At 45.3% G+C, this 22,065-nt stretch overlaps 1 protein-coding gene across 1 annotated transcript in view; it reads right to left on the bottom strand.

The window, feature by feature from the left end:
• Positions 1-3,045: 3,045 nt before the first annotated feature.
• UPRT (uracil phosphoribosyltransferase homolog) overlaps positions 3,046-22,065 on the bottom strand; it is a 30,492-nt gene continuing 11,472 nt past the window's right edge. The window contains exons 3-7 of the mRNA XM_069747233.1: positions 21,798-21,867; positions 20,943-21,005; positions 17,539-17,700; positions 15,155-15,253; positions 3,046-4,030 (exon numbers count right to left, since the gene is read on the bottom strand). Of these exons, the coding sequence (XP_069603334.1) occupies positions 3,924-4,030; positions 15,155-15,253; positions 17,539-17,700; positions 20,943-21,005; positions 21,798-21,867 (501 nt within the window). The 3' untranslated portion in view covers positions 3,046-3,923. The remainder of the gene's footprint in view (positions 4,031-15,154; positions 15,254-17,538; positions 17,701-20,942; positions 21,006-21,797; positions 21,868-22,065) is intronic.

Genomic DNA, 22,065 nt, shown 5'->3' with positions numbered 1-22,065 from the left:
CCACGGGTTTCAGAGCCGCATCTTGAATATTTTAAAGAATATTGAAGTTCAAAGTCGGTCATTTTTGACCAACAGAACAGCAGGGTTAAACTGCAGCGGATTTTCTGCAACGTGTGCACAGCTTTTTTTTTCTCATTGATTTACATTGTACTGTAAATCAATTGCGGATCTGCAGTGTTTCTGCACCGCAAAAAACACTGCGGATCCACACAGAATGTGCAACGTGTGCACATAGCCTAAATCTGCAGGGCTAAAACGCTGCGTTTTTACTGCGGTTTTACAACTGCGGTTTTCTATAGGAGCAGCTGTAAAACCGCTGCAGAATGTAAACCGCTGTGTTTCCGCGCATTTTTTTCCGCAGCATGTGCACAGCGTTTTGTTTCCCATAGGTTTACATTGTACTGTAAACTCATGGGAAACGCTGCAGAGCCGCAGCAAAATCCACAGCGTGTGCACATAGCCTTAGGCACCTGCGGATTTGTCGCGTTTTCGCAGCGTTTTTTGGGCATTTTTGCGGCGGTTTTCTTTGGGGATTTGCTGCGTTTTTTTTACCCCTGCTGTTTTCTATAATTGAATTGGTACAAAAACGCTGCAGATTCACAAAAAAGTATTGACATGCTACTTCATTTAAACCGCAGTGTTTCCGCAGCAGATTTTCTGCAACGTGTGCACAGCATTTTTTTTTTCTCATTGATTTACATTGTACTGTAAATCAATTGCGGATCTGCAGCGTTTCTGCACCTCAAAAAACACTGCGGATCCCCAGAGAATCCGCAACGTGTGCACATACCCTTACACTCTGCAAATACGGCAGCCCTGGGCATAGACATCTGCGGTCGGCATCCGACCCTATACTTTACATTGAGCTGCTCCCTGCTGTGATCTGGCCACGCCCCCTGAGCCGTCCACACCATAATAGAGGCAGGAAATCCGTGCCATCTTTCTGGAGCTCACAGTGCATCTGTGAGCTCCAGTTTCCCAGTATAATCGCAGGAGCCCTGCATTATAGGAGGAGGAGACGACCAAGGACGGGAGGGAGAAAGGACTCGGCAGCGGAGTAAGTATCAGTGGGGGAGAGGCAATCTAATCCTATCCTTTGTGATGCTGACTCTGAGCAGTGTATCTCCACCCATGTGTATCTAATCCTCTCTTGTCTGATACTGTCTGCTGAGCCATGCATCTAATCCTATCCTGTGTGATAGTGACTGAGCTGTGTATCTAATCCTCTCTTGCCTGATACTGTCTGCTGAGACGTGTATCTAATCCTCCCCTGTGTGATACTGACTGCTGAGCAGTGCATCTAATCCTATCCTGTATGATACTGACTGAGCTGTGTATCTAATCCTCTCCCCCCGTTATGTGTGATCTACATGGCGTTGTTATGTGAGAACACTATGGCGTCGTTATTTGCGGTCTATATGATGGTAATAATCATTCTTTTTATATAGCGCTAACATATTCCGCAGCGCTTTACAGTTTGCACACATTATCATCACTGTCCCCATTGGGGCTCACAATCTAAATTCCCTATCAGTATGTCTTTGGAATGTGGGAGGAAACTGGAGAACCCGGAGGAAAGAACATACAAACTCTTTGCAGATGTTGTCCTGGGAGGGGTTTGAACCCAGGACCCCAGTGCTGCAAGGCTGCTGTGCTAACTACTATGCCACATGGTATCATTTGTGAACACTATGGCAGTATTATCTTCAGAAAGCGGACCCATTCTAGGGTGGTTCTGGCTGAGCAGCTGCACACGGGTCTGGGGTAATAGAGGGGGCAGCATGACCTCCAGTTAGGTGCCATCAGGGGAGGGCTGGTGAGGCAGCTGAAGAGAGGGGTCTCATTTTTATCGTTACTATATGGCTACATTTCCCCCCAGCGTCACCCCGGGCCGCACCGGTCGCCTCGCTTTCACACATCGCCAGGACAGGATCTGAGGAGGGGAATGGGGTCTGCATGCAATGTGTGGATCAGAACAGGCCATCAATCCGCAGAAATGTTTCCTGGATTTTTGTGGAGCAGACGGTCCATCCATGTGTATAAAAGACAGCGCCCTATGTACAGTCCCTGGCTGCTCTGCGCACCGAACATGGTGCCCCCCCCCCCCCCATAGACCAGCACACTGCTCTCCTGAAATACTCTGTGCTGCTGTTACCCTGCTCCCTCCACCACATATCTCCCAGGATCCTTGCTGCCTGCCATCCTCTGTGACTGTCTACTTGTCAGTATAACTCTGCAGTCACAAACAAAATGGCTGCTCACTGGGTTCCTGATTATTATTTATTTATATAGCACCATTAATTCCATGGTGCTGTACATGAGAAGGGGTTACATAGTTATAGATATCGTTTACAGTAAACAGGATTACAATGACAGATTGGTACAGAGGGGAGAGACATCCTCTCTTATCCCTTAGCAAACACCCAGAAGGGGAGGAGACATCACACACATCAGCAGACTCCGCCCATAATTACTGCAGTGCAGTAATGTGAGCTAGTTGTACACTAGGTTTTTGTCAAATTTCATTAGCTGCTCCCACTAGTGTTTAAAAGTGGAAATGCCAAATCTTTTAAAATTGTCATTTTGCTAAATTATAAACATGATAATTTAAGAAAATTGAAACATTAATTCTTTACATTTTTTCAATCGCTGGCAAAAAAAAAATTTTGACGGCACCTTCCCTTTAATCCAGTCTCTGACTGGCGTAAAATTTTTGGCGAGGTGAATGGAGGGCATTCGCCACTTTTCAGATGTTCCTGATGCCACCTCATCAAGACTGCCATGAACAACACCGGTCTCCACGAATTGGGGCCAATGTGTGGTTTTTCTTCAAAATGCAGTATGCGCGTTATACTATTTTTTTTATTTTTATAGAACCATGAACTGACGCTATATAAAAAGGACAGGAAAAAAAATTACATTTTAATATGTGTGTACTGCTAATTTATGCAAAACAAGTAACAAAAACTTATGAAAGTCGTAATTTTTTTTATTTTAAATCACTGCCCAAATTGGAAAAAAAAACACAAAACAGTGGAGACCAAATGAGTATTTTATATATATATTTTTTTATTTTACAGCAGATGGCAAGTTTATAAGAATAAAAAAAAAAATAAAAATGATGGGTGGACATCTCCTTTAAAAAGGGGTGATCAACTACCGTTAAATAATTTATAAAATTAAAACCACAATCCTTGCCTACTGGATGGAAGTTGCTCCTGCCACCCGCTGGATTGCCCCTTCGGTGGGGAGGTGACCGGTGTCTGCTGCAGCCGCCGCTGAACTACTGCGGCCTTCACAATCCATCTGAGCTGGGGGACACGACACGGCAGGTGAGGGAGGATCTTTTTTCTTTTTTCCACAACCCAGGACATATTAAGTTTTAAAAAGTAGTGGACAACCCCTTTAATGCTGCAGGAAATGTTGCCCTCCTTATTAGTATATCTTCTGGGCATCTTGTTCTTCATCAGCAGTACATTCATTGCTTTTCCTGATTTTCCAAGACTCTAGTTACATTTGTACTTTTACAGTTAACGAGACAATCTCACACCCACCAATCAGATCACCAGATGTATTGTCTGTTTTTCCATTATTTTAATACAAAGAAATAAATAGGATTTGATGCCCTGGAACTCCTCCACGCGCGCTACAAGCTGCTTTTGAATGGAATGTGCACTGAACACTCGAGGTGGTGTGTAGGCAACGAACACCAAGGAAAAACACCGGTCAGGTTCTGTGATTGATGGCCAAGCGTTCAGGCTGAATAAAAAGCTTGAAAAATCATGGTACAGTAAAAAGGATTGCATAATTGAGTGCCCCATCCAAGCAGTAGGTGGCAAGGCACTGAAGATTAGCCAGGACGCTGCCAGACTTTAAGGAAATTGTCAATCTGATACCTCCATAGCACCGGAGCATCCATACGGTCAGTCTGTGCCGAAATACTTCTGGCCAAAGTGTGTGGGAGCAACCGGGTGGACCTCAGTGGTTAAAATGGTTATGTCTGGAAACTCCTGGATGATGGAGATGGCACCTGGAAATAAGATGACACATGGAATAGTATCATTACATCTGTGTGTTACAGGGGGTGCCCCTCGTCTGAAAATCTTGGTCCCCTCCTGCAGGTGGTTGTAAAAGACAATCCACAATTAGTGATGAGAGAGCGTGCTGGGATTATTATTATTGCGCCATTTATTCCATGGCGCTTTACATGTGAGGAGGGGTATACATAATAAAAACAAGTACAATAATCTTGAACAATACAGGTCACGACTGGTACTGGAGGAGTGAGGACCCTGCCCGCGAGGGCTCACAATCTACAAGGGATGGGTGAGGATACAGTAGGTGAGGGTAGAGCTGGCCGTGCAGCGGTTTGGTCAATCGGTGGTTATCAGCACACTTGTGTGCAAACAGTGTCTTTGGCATGCTCAAATACTATATTCGAGTCCCCGCCGGCTGTTCGACAGCCAAAACACATGTAGGGGTAGCCTAACAGGCAATCCTTTGCATCTGTTGAAAAGCTACAAGATGCTGCTGCGTGGACTCGAACATAGTATTCACGCACGACGAAGACTAACACCTTATCCAAGCACGTTCGCTCATCACTATCCGCAATCAGTGCTTTATTCTCCAGTCCTGGGTCCTGAACTGAGTGGTTGGCGGTCACTGCAGCCAATCAAGGAGCTCAGCAGCTCTGCTCATGTAGACAGAACGCCCCCTAAGAGCCGCTGAGTTGACTGATACGATGCTGACGTGACATCAATGCCACAGCCAATACAGGACACACTGGCAGCAGAGACTCAGAGCTGGACCCGAGGGAAAGTGAGGAAAGCCAAGTGTGTATTTTTTTTTTTTTATAAAATGCAAATGGAGACAAAGATTGTCTGAAAGGGAATGACCCCCCCATAATATTCACCGACATTTCACTACAGTCCTGCCTCTAAAAGCTTTCCATGTGGATTTCTATTAATAAGATGATCAAGTAGGTTATTGAAAGGGTAGTTACTTCATAGACAAACTTTAAAGGTAATACTGTCAGCAGGTTTTTGCTATGTAATTTGAGAGGAGCGTGATTCCAGTGATGGCGCTTACTAGGCTGTGTTTTTTTTTGCAATACAGTCAGTGTTTTACCCTGGACCCCCACAGCTCATTCCTCCCATTACTACCCCTTCCTACCACTCCCTATCTAATATGAACTACCACAATCTTTCCAACGTAAAACCTGTGACATCGCCCCCCCGCGCTCTCTAGAGCACTCTGGAATGTCCGCTCAATCTGCAATAAGCTTCATGTGATTCATGAACCTTTTCTCTCTCACAAGCTTGCCTTCCTCGGCCTCACAGAAACATGGCTAACACCCTCTGACACCGCCTCCCCTGCTGCGCTGTTTTACCGCGGCCTCGGCAACAGACATGGTGGAGGAGTGGGTCTTCTTTCTTCTAACTGCACCTTTAACCCAATCCCACCTCTACCCTCCCTTATCCTCCCCTCTTTTGAAGTCCACTCTGTCGGCATCTACTCCCCCTACAACCTCCAAGTGGCCGTTGTATACCAACCTCCGGGCCCGACCACTGCCTTTATTGACCAATTCTCCACCTGGCTTCTTCACTTTCTCTCTGCTGACATTTCCACCATCATCATAGGTGACTTCAACATCCCCACTGATACCCTTCAGTCAACAGCCTCCAAACTTCTGTCCCTTACCTCATCCTTTGGACTTACTCAGTGGTCCTCCACAGCCACCCACACAGACGGACATACACTAGACCTGGTCTTCACTCATCTCTGCTCTCTATCTAACTTCACACCTCCCCCTCCCTCTATCCGCCCACCATCTGCTCACTTTCTCATCCCTGTCCTCCTCACCAGTCACCCATGTCCAGCAACATGCGCACCCCCTCTGAAACCTCGCACACCTAGACACCCACATACTCTCTGACTATCCTACCACTGGCATCCACATCCTCACTCCACCACATAGACACTGCTTTCTACAATGCCACTCTCGCATCAGCTATTGACACAGTTGCCCCTCTCGTTCATGGCAGAGTGCGACGTATCAATAGACAACCCTGGCACAACAACATCACTAAAAAGCTCCGGCAAATGTCCAGGGTTGCAGAGCGGCGTTGGAAGAAAACACATTCGCAAGAAGACTTCACTGTATTCCAACAGGCAACACTCGCTTTTAAATCTTCTCTCGCCTCTACTAAACAGGCCTACTTCACAACACTTGTATCTTCCCTATCCTCCAAACCCAAACAGTTATTCAAAACCTTAACTCCAACCTCCCTCATCTCTGTTGAGGACTTTGCAACACACTTTAAAAATAAGATCGATCAAACAAGGCAAGTCTACATTGTTCAACCACAACCCCTTTGTATACCATACCAATGCCCAAACCCCATAACCTCCCTACCCAACATCACTGACCAAAATTACTAATGACCTATTTACAGCCAAGCTAACAGACAATACTGTATACTCCTCCTTCTAGACCTGTCCTCTTCTTTCGATACAGTTGACCACTGCCTCCTACTACAGATCCTCTCCTTCTTTGGCATCAAAGACCTCACCCTATCCTGGATCTCCTCGTACCTTTCCAACCGCACAGTCAGTGTCTCCCACACTACCTCCTCATCTCACCCTCTCTCTGTTGGAGTCCCCCAAGGCTCTGTTCTAGGACACCTACTCTTCACTATATATACACTTGTGGAAACAGGAACACATGGGCTACTTGCACAGTGAACAAGTCTGTAAGAACATGTTCACACACCACCAAGAAACCTGAAGACACAAAAGAGAATGGTAAAACCAAAAACACTGGGGGCGTGGCCTGAGAGTCCATGTGAGCGGACGTGCGGCTGTGAGCTCCCGCCGCTGTATATTGTAAAATCCTGCAGAGCCGCTGCTGTTTGGTCCCTGCGGGGGCTTACTGGCTGCGGGGAGACTTGGAGAGGCCGGCGGTGCTGTTCGGTAGCGCTGGAACCGACGAACATGACCAGGAGACGGCAGAAGGACGCGGGAGCCGGGGATGCAGGCGCAATCCAAGATGGCGCCGACTTGAGGGAAAAGGCAGACAAGGAGAACGCCGCATGCAGAAAGCGCATGGAGGTAGCGGCAAAGCTCCAGCAGTTTGCGAGAGCGGAGGCCGCAGAGGAGGGAGCCGGAGCTGATACCGAAGAGGAGGAGGAGGAGGAGAGCCCAGCAGGAGAACATGAGGTACAACAGGGGAGAAAGGAGAGTAAAATGGCGGTGGCAGAAGGGGGACCCGAGGAAATGGCGCCAGAAGCTGAGCCTACCCTAAGAGACGTTTTTGCGCTAGTCTCTTCATGTAAACAATCTCTGACCATACAGATACAGGAGGTTAAGGGGGACACAGCCCAGATAAACGCAGCCATGCAGAAGATTGACAAACGTGTGGGGGAGGTAGAGGAGAGAGTGAGCACTGCAGAAGACCATATAGTGCAGCTGCAAAAAGCAGAGAAAAAGTTCACTCAAGCAATAGCTGAATTGGCTGCGAAAAATGAGGACCTTGAGAACAGGTCCAGAAGAAATAATATTCGCATAGTGGGCATCCCTGAAAAAGCTGAAGGGAGGAATCCAACGGAATATATTGAAAAATGGCTGTTAGAGACATTTGGAGATATGGCGCTAACAAAAGTGTTCGCGGTAGAAAGAGCGCATAGGGTCCCGCCGAAACCACCTGTCCCTGGAGCGAATCCCCGTACCATGCTCGCCAAAATTCTAAACTATAGAGACAGAGACATTATCCTGAGGAAGGCCAGAGACATGACGGATCTGACAGTTGAAGGTCAAAAGATTGCTATATACCCAGACTATTCTACTCTGGTGCAGAAACAACGGATGATGTTCACGGGTATAAAGAGACGGCTGAGGGAATTGGGTGTGCAGTATTCCATGATGTTCCCAGCAAGACTGAGGGTGGTGGCGTTTGATAAAATTCATTTTTTCCAGAAGCCGGAGGACGCTACCCAGTGGATCGATATTAATGCTAAAAAGCTTAAAGGAAAAGGAGACTGAAACTGTGGGAAGAGTCTGAAGTTGTTTACTTATCTGTCAGTTGGAAAAGAGTCATGTGATTGACAAGCCAAGGGGTATGGGGGGGGAAGAAGGGAGCTGGATTATATCCAGTTAAAGTTAAAGGGATGGTGTAATGGCTGCTGGGAAAGGGGGAGGAAGGGTTTGCGACATATTTTAAGTTTATGCAGACTTCTTGTGTGTGCAAATAATTCTAAGTTAAAATGTTTTGAGAACGTTATTTTTCAAAATGTCTGAAATCCTGTTATGTACAGTGGTGGGAGGAGGGTTGGGAAGGTAATGCCAAACGGAGTGTTCGCTATGGGCGATGATGCCCCACTCTTGGAAAGAGGTGGAATGGTTAGATGTGAGGGGGGAAGGGTGGGAGGGGGAGTTGGGAGGGTAGTTAGACAGCCTGAGCTCAAAATTGATGATACTTATAGTGAAGATGAGCCAAGTGATGGGGACCCGTTTTAAGATTTTGTGCTGGAATGTGAGAGGCCTAGGGGAGAAATCTAGACGTGCTGCGTGTTTGCAATATGCAAGAGACCAAAGGGCCTCAATGATATGCTTGCTGGAGACGCATTTGGTAAGGGAAAAAGTGGATGTTTTGAATAGACGATGGATCCAGAGGGGATATCATTCTACCTTCTCCACGTATGCAAGAGGAGTCTCAATCTTGGTTCCAGCGGGAGTTCAGTATGAGGAGGTGAAGGTATATGTGGACGTGGAGGGACAGTATGTACTATTACGGTGTATACTGTATGGAGTGATGCTGTGTGTTGCCGCGATGTATATTCCGCCTCCCTACTCTAGCAGGAAGATTAGAGAAGTAATGGAGCGAGTGGAAAAATGGGGACCGACACCGTTAATAATTATCGGAGATCTAAATAACATCTGTGATGAATATTGGGATAAAAATAAAAATACTCAGAATAGGTCGGAGGGACACATAACAACATTTGGCACCTATATACAGGAGATAGGTTTGATTGATCTGTGGAGGGTTAGACATGTGGGGGAGAGAGGGTACTCATGTTATTCACCGGCACATACCACACTCTCTAGGATTGATATGGCTCTGGGTAACAGGATTTTGGACACATTGGTTGGGGAGGTGAGATATCTGCCAAGGGCCTTGTCGGACCATAGTCCAATTGAAGTAGAGGTTAGATTGGAGGGGGCTCGCTCGCTAAGTGGGAGAGAATGGAAGATTCATCCTAATTGGTTACAGAGTATTGAGTTGGAAAGTATAGGACGGGAGGTGGCGGAATTCTTTCTCTTAAATGATGGAAGCGCCGACGCTCTTACAATTTGGGATGCAATGAAGGCGTACCTGAGGGGACTACTGTTTAGGGACATTAGTAGGTGTAAGCGGAGGACGAGAGAGGTAGAAAAAGCGGCAGTTGAGGAGTTGAAGGAAGCAGAGGATGGGATGGCCACACTGGGAACCCCTGAGGCAGAGAGAAGAATGAAAAACGCACAAAATCATTTGGAAAAAATTCTGCTAGGCAAAGCTGAGAGGAAACGAGATTTCCAAAGGGTATTGTTCTATCAGGAGGGAGAAACAGTGGGACATATGCTGTCGGTAGTGGCTGCTGCTCAGAGAGGTTCTTCATATATACACTCTTTGGATTCTGCTAGTGGAGGTAAAATAACGGAAACACCTGAAATTTTGAGAGCCTTTGCGGACTTCTATGCAGATTTGTATTCCTCTCGGGTTGGTGAATCGGTCGAGGATGCACTGACTTTCTTGGAAGGTCTGGATTTGCCGAGACTGAGTGAGGCAGATAGGGAGAGCCTTGAGGCCCCTATCACTGAGGAGGAATTGAGTCGGGCATTGATGTCTATGGCCAATGGGAAGGCGCCTGGGGTCGATGGGTTACCCGCTGAGATCTATAAAGGGTTGGCAGAAGTGTTGATTCCTAGATTAAAAATGGTATTGGAGGAAGCTAGGTCTTGTGGGCGCTTGCCAGCCTCTATGAGAGAGGCCATAATAGTGGTCATTCCAAAGGAGGATAAGGACTTGGGGAAACCGGAGTCGTACCGCCCAATTTCTTTACTAACAATTGATGTCAAGCTTCTGGCCAAGGTGTTGGCTCTCCGCCTCTCTAGTGTTATTGCGAGTCTGGTGCATTCGGACCAATCTGGCTTTATGCCGGATAGATCAACGGCGATCAATTTGCGGAGGTTATATGTAAATTTGCAGGTAGAGTCTGATAACTGTGGTCGAAGAGTGATTGTATCGCTAGATGCACATAAGGCGTTTGACAGCGTCGAATGGGGGTACCTCTGGCAGGTGCTGGAATGTATGGGGTTTGGCCCGCAGTTTGTGGCCTGGATACAGCTGTTGTACTCATTACCATCCGCCAGAATTAGAGTAAATGGGGAGCTATCTCATCCTATAGGGCTGGCTAGGGGTACTAGGCAGGGATGCCCGCTTTCACCCCTCCTGTTCGCGTTGGCTGTAGAACCTCTTGCTGCTAAGATTCGGCAGTCGGATGGGGTCCCTGGGTTTAGGTATGGCAAAGTAGAGGAAAAAATAGCGTTATATGCGGATGATGTTTTGCTGTTCCTGGAGGATCCAGACAATTCACTAAGAGGGGCCGTTGAAATTGTTGAGAGATTTGGTACTGTGTCGGGACTAACAATTAATTGGGATAAGACGGTTCTTTTTAGAGTGGATGACGTAGGAGAGAATGTGAGTGAGGATGTTGGGGATGAGAGGCTGAAGGTGGTTTCCCAATTTAAATATCTTGGAATATGGATTTCGGTGCCGGTGGCGGAGTTTCTGCAAAGAAATTTGACTCCTGTTATGGGGGTACTCAAGGCAAAGGTAGACGCCTGGAATAAGCTACATCTATCGGTCGTCGGTAGGGTAAACCTTATTAAAATGGTCCTTATGCCCAAAATTCTTTATGTTCTGCATAACGCACCAATTTGGATCCCTCGGGGGAAGTTCAGGCAGATTAATGCCCTCTTTAGAAGTTTGATATGGGGTAGACAATATCCACGTATTAGCTTGGAGACGCTTCAACGACCCAAGGAAGATGGTGGTTTGGCTTTGCCCAACCCGGAAATATACTTCCTTGCGGCCCAGAGCCAGCATTTGAAGGGCTGGGCGCGAGGGGCGTCATCCAGTGCAGTACAACAGCTATTGGAAGAGGTGACGGACCGACGACCGATGGCCAGGTGTTTGGAGGATGGCTCATTGGGCGCGCTGGGGAAAATATACCCAACCCTGTTCCTGATTCGTAAATTATGGAATAGATTAAGGCAGATTCGTGGGGTTACAGGGTTGACTAAATTCACACCGATATGGTCTAACCACAACTTAAAGGATTTTGAGGCCCTGGGAGGATTGATGGAATGGCAGAATAAGGGAATTTGCTTTGTTCACCAGATAATCCAGCAGCAGGAGCTGAAGTCCTTTTCCCAATTGCAGGAAGAATTTGGTTTGCGATCCACAGGGGAATATCAGTATGCGCAGATGAGACATGCCTTTAGAGCTCAGAATAAGAAGGCTGATATCAGGGTTCAAGATGATATAGTGTTGGAGTATGTGTGTGGTGAGGGTACTACAAGGGGAGTTATTTCCACTCTGTATAAGGACCTTATGCACACATTTCTGCTAGATTTCCCTATAAAGGCGAGAGCTAAGTGGGAGAGAGAAGTGGGGCCGATGGAAAATGAAACCTGGGAATCGGTGATGGAGTGGGTTCCGCGACTATCCTTGAGTGAACCATATAGGCTCTCGCAGCTATACATTTTGCATAGGGTATATAAATCTCCGGAAGTGTTATACAAAGCGGGATTGCGTGCCAATTCTGGGTGTCCGAGGTGTGCGAGTGAGAAGGCAGGAATATATCACATGATGTGGACGTGTCCGAGACTGGCTGCCTTTTGGGTGGTGGTTTTGAGCCGAGTTGAAGCAGCGTATAAGTGCAGAGTTGTTAGAGACCCGATAGTATGTGTGCTGGGATATGTGGAAGAAATTGGAGTTGACAATACTTGGAAGATTGCAATTGCTAGGCTACTCTACATGGCCAGGAAAGTAATAGCACGAAACTGGATAAACGCGGAACCACCTGTGAGAAGGGAATTTCTCCAATATGTTCAACATGGTCTAAAATTGGAAAAGGGGGTGTACAGTAAAAGGGGGAAAATAGAACTCTTTAATAAAATATGGTCTCCTTGGCTTGATTTGGATTGAGGAGTATAGGCGTCGTGTTTCCTAAGACCTGGAAGAGGATAAATTACAAGAGGCAGATAATGCCTCGGTGGGGTGGAGATTGAGACTGAGCTGTCTTATGGGGGAGGGGGGTAGTTGGGGTAATGTTGGGGTTTATTAAAGTAAGAAAATGTGTATCTGATATAATGCAATGTAAATGGCATTCTGTTGTTCTCCTTTTTTTTATATTGTTAATAAAAATCTATTTAAATTAAAAAAAAAAACCAAAAACACTCAGTTTGAAAAAATGTTTGCAGTAATCCGCAAGTGCTAGTAAAAGATGTAAATAACAGGGTATTTGGTTGATACGTTTTTTGCAAAAAATGTATACTAAGCTGCTCTACCAATCTTCACGGTATACCCATATCAGAGCAGTCCTAACTAATGTATGCAATCCCTATCTGATGTATTTAAAAACCTGATCATCTGTACATTACCTGTGTGAACAGGGTTCAGAGAGGAAAAATCCATGTGTGCATACAGGGTAGAACAGCTTTTGTGCAGCTAGCCCAAGAGGAGTGGTGGAACTCCCCAGTCTTGTAGACACAAGAGAACAATTATGGAAACAGGAACACATGGGCTACTTGCACAGTGAACAAGTCTGTAAGAACATGTTCACACACCACCAAGAAACCTGAAGAGACAAAAGAGAATAGTAAAACCAAAAACACTCAGTTTGAAAAAATGTTTGCAGTAATCCGCACACATGGATTTTTCCTCTCTGAACCCTGTTCACACAGGTAATATACAGATGATCAGGTTTTTAAATACATCAGATAGGGATTGCATACATTAGTTAGGGACTGCTCTGATATGGGTATACCGTGAAGATTGGTAGAGCAGCTTAGTATACATTTTTTGCAAAAAACGTATCAACCAAATACCCTGTTATTTACATCTTTTACTAGCACTTGCGGATTACTGCAAACATTTTTTCAAACTGAGTGTTTTTGGTTTCACTATTCTCTTTTGTGTCTTCAGGTTTCTTGGTGGTGTGTGAACATGTTCTTACAGACTTGTTCACTGTGCAAGTAGCCCATGTGTTCCTGTTTCCATAATTGTTCTCTTGTGTCTACAAGACTGGGGAGTTCCACCACTCCTCTTGGGCTAGCTGCACAAAAGCTGTTCTACCCTGTATGCACACATGGATTTTTCCTCTCTGAATCCTGTTCACACAGGTAATATACAGATGATCAGGTTTTTAAATACATCAGATAGGGATTGCATACATTAGTTAGGACTGCTCTGATATGGGTATACCGTGAAGATTGGTAGAGCAGCTTAGTATACATTTTTTGCAAAAAACGTATCAACCAAATACCCTGTTATTTACATCTTTTACTAGCACTTGCGGATTACTGCAAACATTTTTTCAAACTGAGTGTTTTTGGTTTTACCATTCTCTTTTGTGTCTTCTATATATACACTTGGCCTGGGACAACTCAAAAGTCCCATGGATTCCAGTACCACCTTTATGCTGTCCAGAGTGTATCAGTCATATCCTCCTTCTTCTCCTCTCGCTTCCTCAAACTCAAGGTGGACAAATCTGAACTCATCTTTCCTCCATCTCATAGATCTTCCTTACCTGACCTATCTATCGCAATGAACGACATCATGCTTTCCCCCCGTACCGGAAGTCCGCTGCCTCGTAACCCTTGACTCTGCCTTGTCCTTCAAACAGCACATCCAAGCTCTTTCCACCTCCTGTTGACTCCAGCTCAAAAATATCTCTAGAATCCGTCCTTTCCTCAACCGTCAATCTACTAAAATGCTTGTGCATGCCCTCATCATCTCCCGCCTTGACTACTGCAACATCCTTCTCTGTGGCCTCCCTGCTAACACCTTTGCACCTCTCCAGTCCATCCTTAACTCTGCTGCCCGACTAATTCATCTCTCTCCTCGCTACTCCTCCGCTTCCCCCCTCTGCAAATCTCTTCACTGGCTCCCATTCCCTCAGCGTATCCAGTTCAAATTACTAATACTGACCTACAAAGCCATCCATAACCTGTGTCCTCCATATATCTCTGAACTAATCTCCCGATATCTTCCCTCACGTAATCTCCGGTCCTCCCAAGACCTCCTTCTCTCCTCCACATTTATTCGCTCCTTACCCAACCGCCTCCAAGACTTCTTCCGAATATCCCCCATCCTCTGGAATTCTCTGCCCCAACACATCCGACTATCAACCACATTTGGATCCTTCAGACGGAACCTGAAATCCCATCTCTTCAGAAAAGCCTACAGCCTGCACTGACCCTGCTGCCTCCTCATCACTACCGAAGCTACCGCCTCACCAACACCGGAGCTCCTGCAACCCTCGACCTACTGTCTCCTTCCCCATAATCCTGTAGAATGTAGAATGTAAGCCCGCAAGAGCAGGGTCCTCGCCCCTCTCTATCAGTCTGTCATTGTTAGTTTGTTTACTGTAAGTGATATCTGTAACTTGTATGTAACCCCTTCTCATGTAAAGCACTATGGAATCAATGGTGCTATATAAATAATAATAATAACAACCACTGGAGGACTAGTTGTCTTTTGTCATGTAGTCTTCCTGCTCTGTATAACCCCACCCCCAGCACAGATTTGCAGCTTTCCGCCTATGCAGAGTTTACACAAAAAGCAGCCAATCAGTGATGCGATTGGGGTTAAAGAGCTTAGTCTTTAGAGAACTGGTAGATCTGCAGAGAAAATTGTGATTTTATAAAAACTGAGGCAAGCAGACCAGTAAGTGACAATGTTGGAATCAGGGTCTCTGCCTCTACATCATGCTGCTCTCAGATTACATAGCAAGAACCTGATAAAAGATTCCCTTTAACAAAAGAAAAGCTGGCTCGTGAAAACACGAACACTCAGCTATCCAGCCTGGTGGTGGCTGAAGAGACTCACCATGTGGGGTAGAGAAGAGACTGAGCAGTATAATACAAGCCGGTTGGACGCCATGTTCAATCAGAACTTTTACAGCTTCGATAACGGTATTTCCAGTGCCTGCAATGAATTAAATGGTTAGAACGGGTAAGTAACAGTATGTACATTAATGCAATGAGCAGTCAGCAGAATAACATGGTTAGTAGGGGAAAGACACAAGTCACTGCGATGCTCATCCTTAAAATCATGGAAGTCACAAATAGTCTCTAGAAAAGACTAGTCATCTAGCACATAAAACTTGTAAGGCTATGCGCACACGTCCGGGATTGCCGAGGAAATTTCCGCGGCAATTCCGCCACTGTGCCGCAGGTAAAAAGCGTTTTACAAGCGTAATTAGCTTGCAGAGTGCTAACGTTTTCCAAGCGATCTGTAGCATCGCTTGGAAAACTGTTGACATATTGTTTGACAAGTGTGACCAACTTTTTACTATTGATGCTGCCTATGCAGCATCAATAGTAAAAAGATATAATGTTAAAAATAGTAAAAAAATCGTGATATTATTTAATAATAAATAGTGATATTCTCACCTTCCGGCGTCTCCAGCAGTCTTCCCGCTCCCAATAATGCCTAGTGGCAATGACCCCTGATGACGTAGCATCTCACGAGACCGCTACGTCATCACAGGTCATTGCCGCAAAGCATCCCAGGGAACGGAAGCATCGCGAGGAGCGGGAAGGCTGCCGGGGATGCTGGAAAGTAAGAATATCACGATTATTTTAATTCATTTTTTTTTTTTTAACAATTATATGGTTCCCAGGGCCTGGAGGAGAGTCTCCCCTCCTCTACCCTGGGTACCAACCGCACATGATCCGCTTACATCCCGCATGGTGAGCACAGCCACATGCGGAAAGTAAGCGGATCAACGCATTCCTATGTGTGCGGAATCCCCGCGATTCCGCACAAAGAATGAACATGCTGCGTTTTTTTCCAGAATGCGATTCTGCCGCGGGGAAAAAAAACGCAGCTTGTGCGCAAAAATTGCGGATTGCATTCTAATAGGATGCTTAAGGTATGCATTTTTTTCGCGGTTTTATTGCGTTTTTAATAGCGGAAAAAATGCGAAAAATCCTGAACGTGTGCACATAGCCTAATAGCTATATTGAAGTAAGGCCTCCAGGCGTTCTCACCTCCATGGTGTCACTGCTCTTACAGTAAAGAACCCTGACAGATGTAGAGGAGATGCCCCTATTATAGTCCTGGGTAAGATCTAAATATTTACTTGACATTTTGAACTACGGTAGTTTTTTTTTTCCAAAATGAAAACAAATGAATATTTAATAAATATTATTAATAAATTAACGGAGGTAGAGCCAAGTTGCCTCACTGCATGAACTTTTTAGCCTTGGCAGCAGCCTGGCACTGGTTGCTACCGTTTAGCTAACTGTCCAAGAATATCCTCTAGTAGTTTCCCCCCCCCCCCCCTCTTTTTAACAGATTAAAAAATATATATTTAATATACAAAATAAACAAATCAAGATACATATCTGAGCAGACAATTTGGGCTAAATCTGAAATCCATCCGGACAGAGGGAAAGAATCCAAAAGCCATGGGCGAAATGGAGAACAGTCACTTAAAGCACATGGTATCAAGCAGCACAGGAAATCAGGGGAAAAATGCAGTGGTACAGAGTGATATGTTGTGTTTGGGTATTACTTCAATGTTAAGAGTGAAGAAGGTCTCCATCCATGGACCCCAGACCTTAAAGGGGTTGTCCAGTATTGTGGTGAAAGTCTACAAGAACTGTCTGCAGTCACAGAGTGCACACATTGCACGTTGTCAGGTCTCCAGCATTACTAGAAAGAGGGCAGTCAAAGTGACTGCAAGTAGACAACCTGCACAAGTAGGTTTACACCCCAAGAACAGAAAATAGACTTGTGAGAACACCCCTTGTGAAAGTAGTCAATAAAAATTCCATCACGCTACCGATCCGGGAAAATAATGATATTTCAGTCTAGACCTTCATCAGAGAATGGATTATGGTGAAAAAGGGAAGGCATCGAGTAGACAGCGCAGGACGCCCTACCATAATCTATAGAGCTTGAGGTTGGGGCTTGCCTCTGTGGGATCCCCTAGTATAGGCCCATGTCTGCTTAGCCCAGAGTGTCCTCATGTGTAATGGTGACATTTGTTTCCCCTGCCATACCCCCTCGTTTATACATGGTCTTACAACAATGGAATGTGCGGCATTACAAGAGCTGAATGGATCCCAAAAACGGCCACGTAGGGGGTGAGGGGTCGAGAGCATCATCCAAAGTAATGAAAAGAATATAAATGTATGGGATAACATTTGTGATTTATGGTGAAACATAAAACTAGACAGGCTATATGCCATAGTATCGCTCACTTAGTATTGGGTACATCAACAACACCTTCCTCCTGTAAATGTCCGGTGGGAATTTAGCATAGTAAACTTTGGCACGTTGCGTTTCTTCGTCACTTTGGATCAAGATCTTTCCAATACGGATAGAGCGGCAGCAATCACGTAGACCTTGTTCCATGGCCTCGCCTGAAAAAGAGAAGGATTAGCAGAGAGCAGGTGGCTTCTCGATAAGACCACATTGGTCACACATAGACATGGGCTGCCCAACACCTCCCATGTTATCGACATGATGTGTCTGACACGTAAACACGAGACAGGCACCCTACAGACTGCGCACTTAGAATACTGAGCATCTACCTCTTACGGATGCTCAGAAGCGTGCTGCACCTGTGCTACCTCCATCCCCCCCCGTGCTACCTCCATCCCCCCCGTGCTACCTCCATCCCCCCCAGTGCTACCTCCATCCCCCCCAGTGCTACCTCCATCCCCCCCAGTGCTACCTCCATCCCCCTCCCCCGTGCTACCTCCACTCCCCCCCGTGCTACCTCCACTCCCCCCCGTGCTACCTCCATCCCCCCCCGTGCTACCTCCATCCCCCCCGTGCTACCTCCATCCCCCCCCGTGCTACCTCCATCCCCCCCCGTGCTACCTCCATCCCCCCCCCGTGCTACCTCCATCATCCCCCCCGTGCTACCTCCATCATCCCCCCCCCCGTGCTACCTCCATCCCCCCCCCCAACCCCGTGCTACCTCCATCCCGACCACCAGGTCAGTCCTCATCCTGTGGAAAACCGATAAATTAATCTTTTATCAATTAGCATGGCTCGTCAGCGTTATCCTGCAGTGAAAATTAGCATTCAATTTGCTTCCTCCAGCTGCAGCTCACCAGACAAGTTGCAAAAAGTTTTTTTTCTGTGGTTTTAGACTGCATTAACCCCTTAAACACCATCCGTGTTTTTTACGGTTCACAGTGCAGCTTACAATTCTGTAGACTTTTTTTTTTTACATTGCTGCATTACTTCACATTATGTTCCATTCTCATCTACTTGTAAAGATTCCGGTATTTATTAAAAGACAAAAAAAACTTGATCCTTTACAAAACTGAGCAAATACGGATACAATTCTAGGTTTCCATTTTTGTTCTGTTTGTAACGGATCCATTTTTAATACAGGGGCATCTTAACACCTCTACTGTTTCTGGGTGGCATGTAAAGGACTTAGACAGATTTTTTTTTTTGTTAATGGATGACAATTGATGACCATTTGTTAACACCTTATCCCATTACGTTCACTCATCACTAATAACCAACAAATAAAGCCTTCACTCTGTAATGCTATAGCATGAAAATATTAAATATCTGAAATATTACATCACTGCTCTAGAAAATAGGGGAAGGAAAAAAAAAAAAAAAAAATCGAGAATACTTAGCGCCTAAATTGGCCAATTCCTGTACTCGGCAGCAAAGATAGGGCGGTTCTCTTTGCTGGGAATCAAAAATGAGAATAACTACTGTACATGTGAACAGAGCCTTAGAGACTCCCATGATAGAAAGCAGGGATAATCCTCATCAGTCTTGTCTCTTCTTTTCTAGGCTACATGGTATATAATGAAGGCTATGTAGTAATTGGAGGCATGGGCTCGCCAGCATGGTGCCCGGCAGTCTTACGCCCAGGTCCGCTCTGCTAATGACTTATTACAGCAGTATAGTATTTCAATAAGAAATGTAGCGAGAGAACTGTTATGACCTCTTAAGGACAAAGTAAGAAATATATACACACATACATAAGTAAAGGTTAAGAAAAAAAAAAAAAGGTTATAAACCGGCCCAGAAAGAAAAAAAAACCTCAAGCAATTTACTGTATGAAAGACAGATCGGGTGATGGGCATTTGTGAAATGAGGAAGACGAGGCCTAAAGATACAACACCCTGTATTAAGAAGTGCAGCATTATTAGACAGCTTGTTTTTCCTGAACCAAAATGTGCCTCATACTGGATCAGTGATGGGCACAGACCTCCACACTGACTCAGGAGCCAGCACGGTGGGGGTGGGCACTGTTCTGGGCTGGTATTATTGAAGATGAGCTAGTTGGACCCTTTTGGGTTGAAGATTGACTCAAATCAACTCCCAAACCTACTGACAGTTTTCAGAAAGACACTTTCTTGAAGCAGTGATACAGAAAAAAAAAAGTCTACGTCTTCTAGAAAGCCATGATTTCTATGCAGGACAGTGCTCCATCACAGCATGGAAGTCTCCAGTGCTCGGCTGCCAGTAATGGCCTTAAACCCCTTTCACACTATGTTCTTGCCCAGGGTCAGTGGTCTCGTCACAGCTTGCATTCAAACACCAGCAAAACGAGATTTGGGCATATGTGCCGACAGGGCCATTGACTAGAATGGTGCTGACAGAGTCAATGTGCGCGGTGTTGTGCATCGTTTTTGGGCGTATACTACTACTGGAGGTGGTCACCGAGACATAGTAACTGGGCAAGAAGGCAGTGTGTAAGGGGCCTTAAAGATAAAAGAATAATGACCTGGCACCGTCCTCACCTGACCTAAACCTCATTGAGAGCTTGGAGTCCCTTCTTAAATGGGAGATTTATGGTGAAGGAAAACAATCACCTCTCAGTACAGTGTCTGGAGGCGGAGGTTGGTGCTGCCCAAACAGACAGACCCCATGGATGGAGCCTATGACTGTTAGGGTATGTGCACACGTCAGGATTTCTTGCAGAAATTTTCCTGACAAAAAAACGGACATTTCTGCCAGAAATCCGCATGGGTTTTTTACCGCGTTTTTGATGCGTTTTTTGTGCATTTTTTCCAAAATGCATAGAATTGCGGGAAAAACGCAGAAAATCTGCTCTTCTATTCACTAAGGCTATGTGCACACGTTCAGGTTTTCGCGTTTTTTTCGCGCTAAAAACGCTATAAAAACTCATTAAAAACGCATACATTATGCATTCTATCATTTAGAATGCATTCTGCATGTTTTGTGCACATGGATGCGTTTTTTTCCGCGAAAAAAACGAGCATGTTTTTAATTGTCAAATGTGGTTTCGTACATTTTGAACAGTTTGGTTATTCTCACATTAACAGATGAAAATAAATAATTGAGATGGGAAAATTTATGTTTTTTTCCAATTAGTTGCACAGTGATCCTGCAGACAGGTATTCTCCGCAGAAAGACAAAACCTCACTTTTACTTTCTAAAATATTCAGGATCCGAGTTTATTAACATTTTGGATTGACAGATGGCTCTGGAGTTGTTCAATAAAAATAATCAAAATTACAAATTGCCTAATCATTGTGCACAGTGTAAACGAAAAAAAAAAAAAAAAAAATCCAAAATCAGTGTTTTCCTCTAGGACCAGTTCTCAGAGCAGATTCTCGTTCTGCCCCCACATTTCAGCAGCCCGTGTACAAGTACTTACCGCTTCTCATAATGCTCACGCCACAGTTCCCTTTCTCGAACTTCACCCCCTCATACTTGTAGCCTAAAAGCAAAAACAATGTTTTAGTGTTTGCTGAGGAACATAATGTAGCGGAAGCGAACTTTAGATTTTATCTGCGCTATTATCCATAAGCAATTGGTGTGGAGAAGTCTCAAATAATAAGAATGTCCGCAAAGGGATTTAGAATCCTACATGCAGTTTAATCGCTATGCGTTTCAAAGTCCAACTGACTTCATCAGGAGAACCATCAGGGGGACCGTCAGAAGAACAGGGGGGGACCGTCAGAAGAACAGGGGGGGACCGTCAGAAGAACAGGGGGGGACCGTCAGAAGAACAGGGGGGGACCGTCAGAAGAACAGGGGGGGACCGTCAGAAGAACAGGGGGGGACCGTCAGAAGAATGTCCATCACATGGTTCTCCTGATGAAGTCAGTTGGACTTCGAAACGTGTATAGATTAAACTGCACATCTGATTCTAAATCCCTTTCTGGACCTTCTCATTGTTTGAGACCCCAGCAGTGCAGCATACCGGATTCTCCACACCAATTGACGTCAGCATTGGATCTGAGTACCAGCGGAGCAGCAGCAGCTGTACCCCGGTTTCTGAGTTATTCCAAGAATCGTGCTCTCACGCGACTTTACCAAGTGAGCAGGTACCAGAGGACAAGACCCTGTTGTCTGGTTAATGCCCTATCTGCTCTCTTTTGTCCTTCCGGCCTATAATCAGCATTTCTGGATGAGACTTTGTTTTTCTACCCAATTACTAAGAATGATACAACTGTAATAAGTGGCAGTACATCCTTGCGTTCACCGATATTAACCGTGATGGTCGTACCTGTAGGTGTAGTAACCGTGCATTCTGTATATGGCAGCTGGTTCAGACCTTCCTCAACCACCAACCTTATCTGCAGGGATAAAGAGATAAAAAATTAAACATCAAAATAAATCAGGCAAAGCTTTTCTACTGATTTGAGACACTGGGCTGTAAAGACGATGTATCATAGCACATAGACAGCACACAGCTCCATATACGAGCCTTCTGCACTGTACACATAAAGGGAAGGTGCCTTAAAAAAACAAAAATTCCACAATTGAAAAAAGTA

The sequence above is a fragment of the Ranitomeya imitator genome, chromosome 2 (genome assembly GCF_032444005.1).
Source record: "Ranitomeya imitator isolate aRanImi1 chromosome 2, aRanImi1.pri, whole genome shotgun sequence".
Taxonomy (NCBI): Eukaryota; Metazoa; Chordata; class Amphibia; order Anura; family Dendrobatidae; genus Ranitomeya; species Ranitomeya imitator.
Note: the sequence above shows the minus strand (reverse complement) of the source record. Positions and strands in the feature narration are given on the sequence as shown.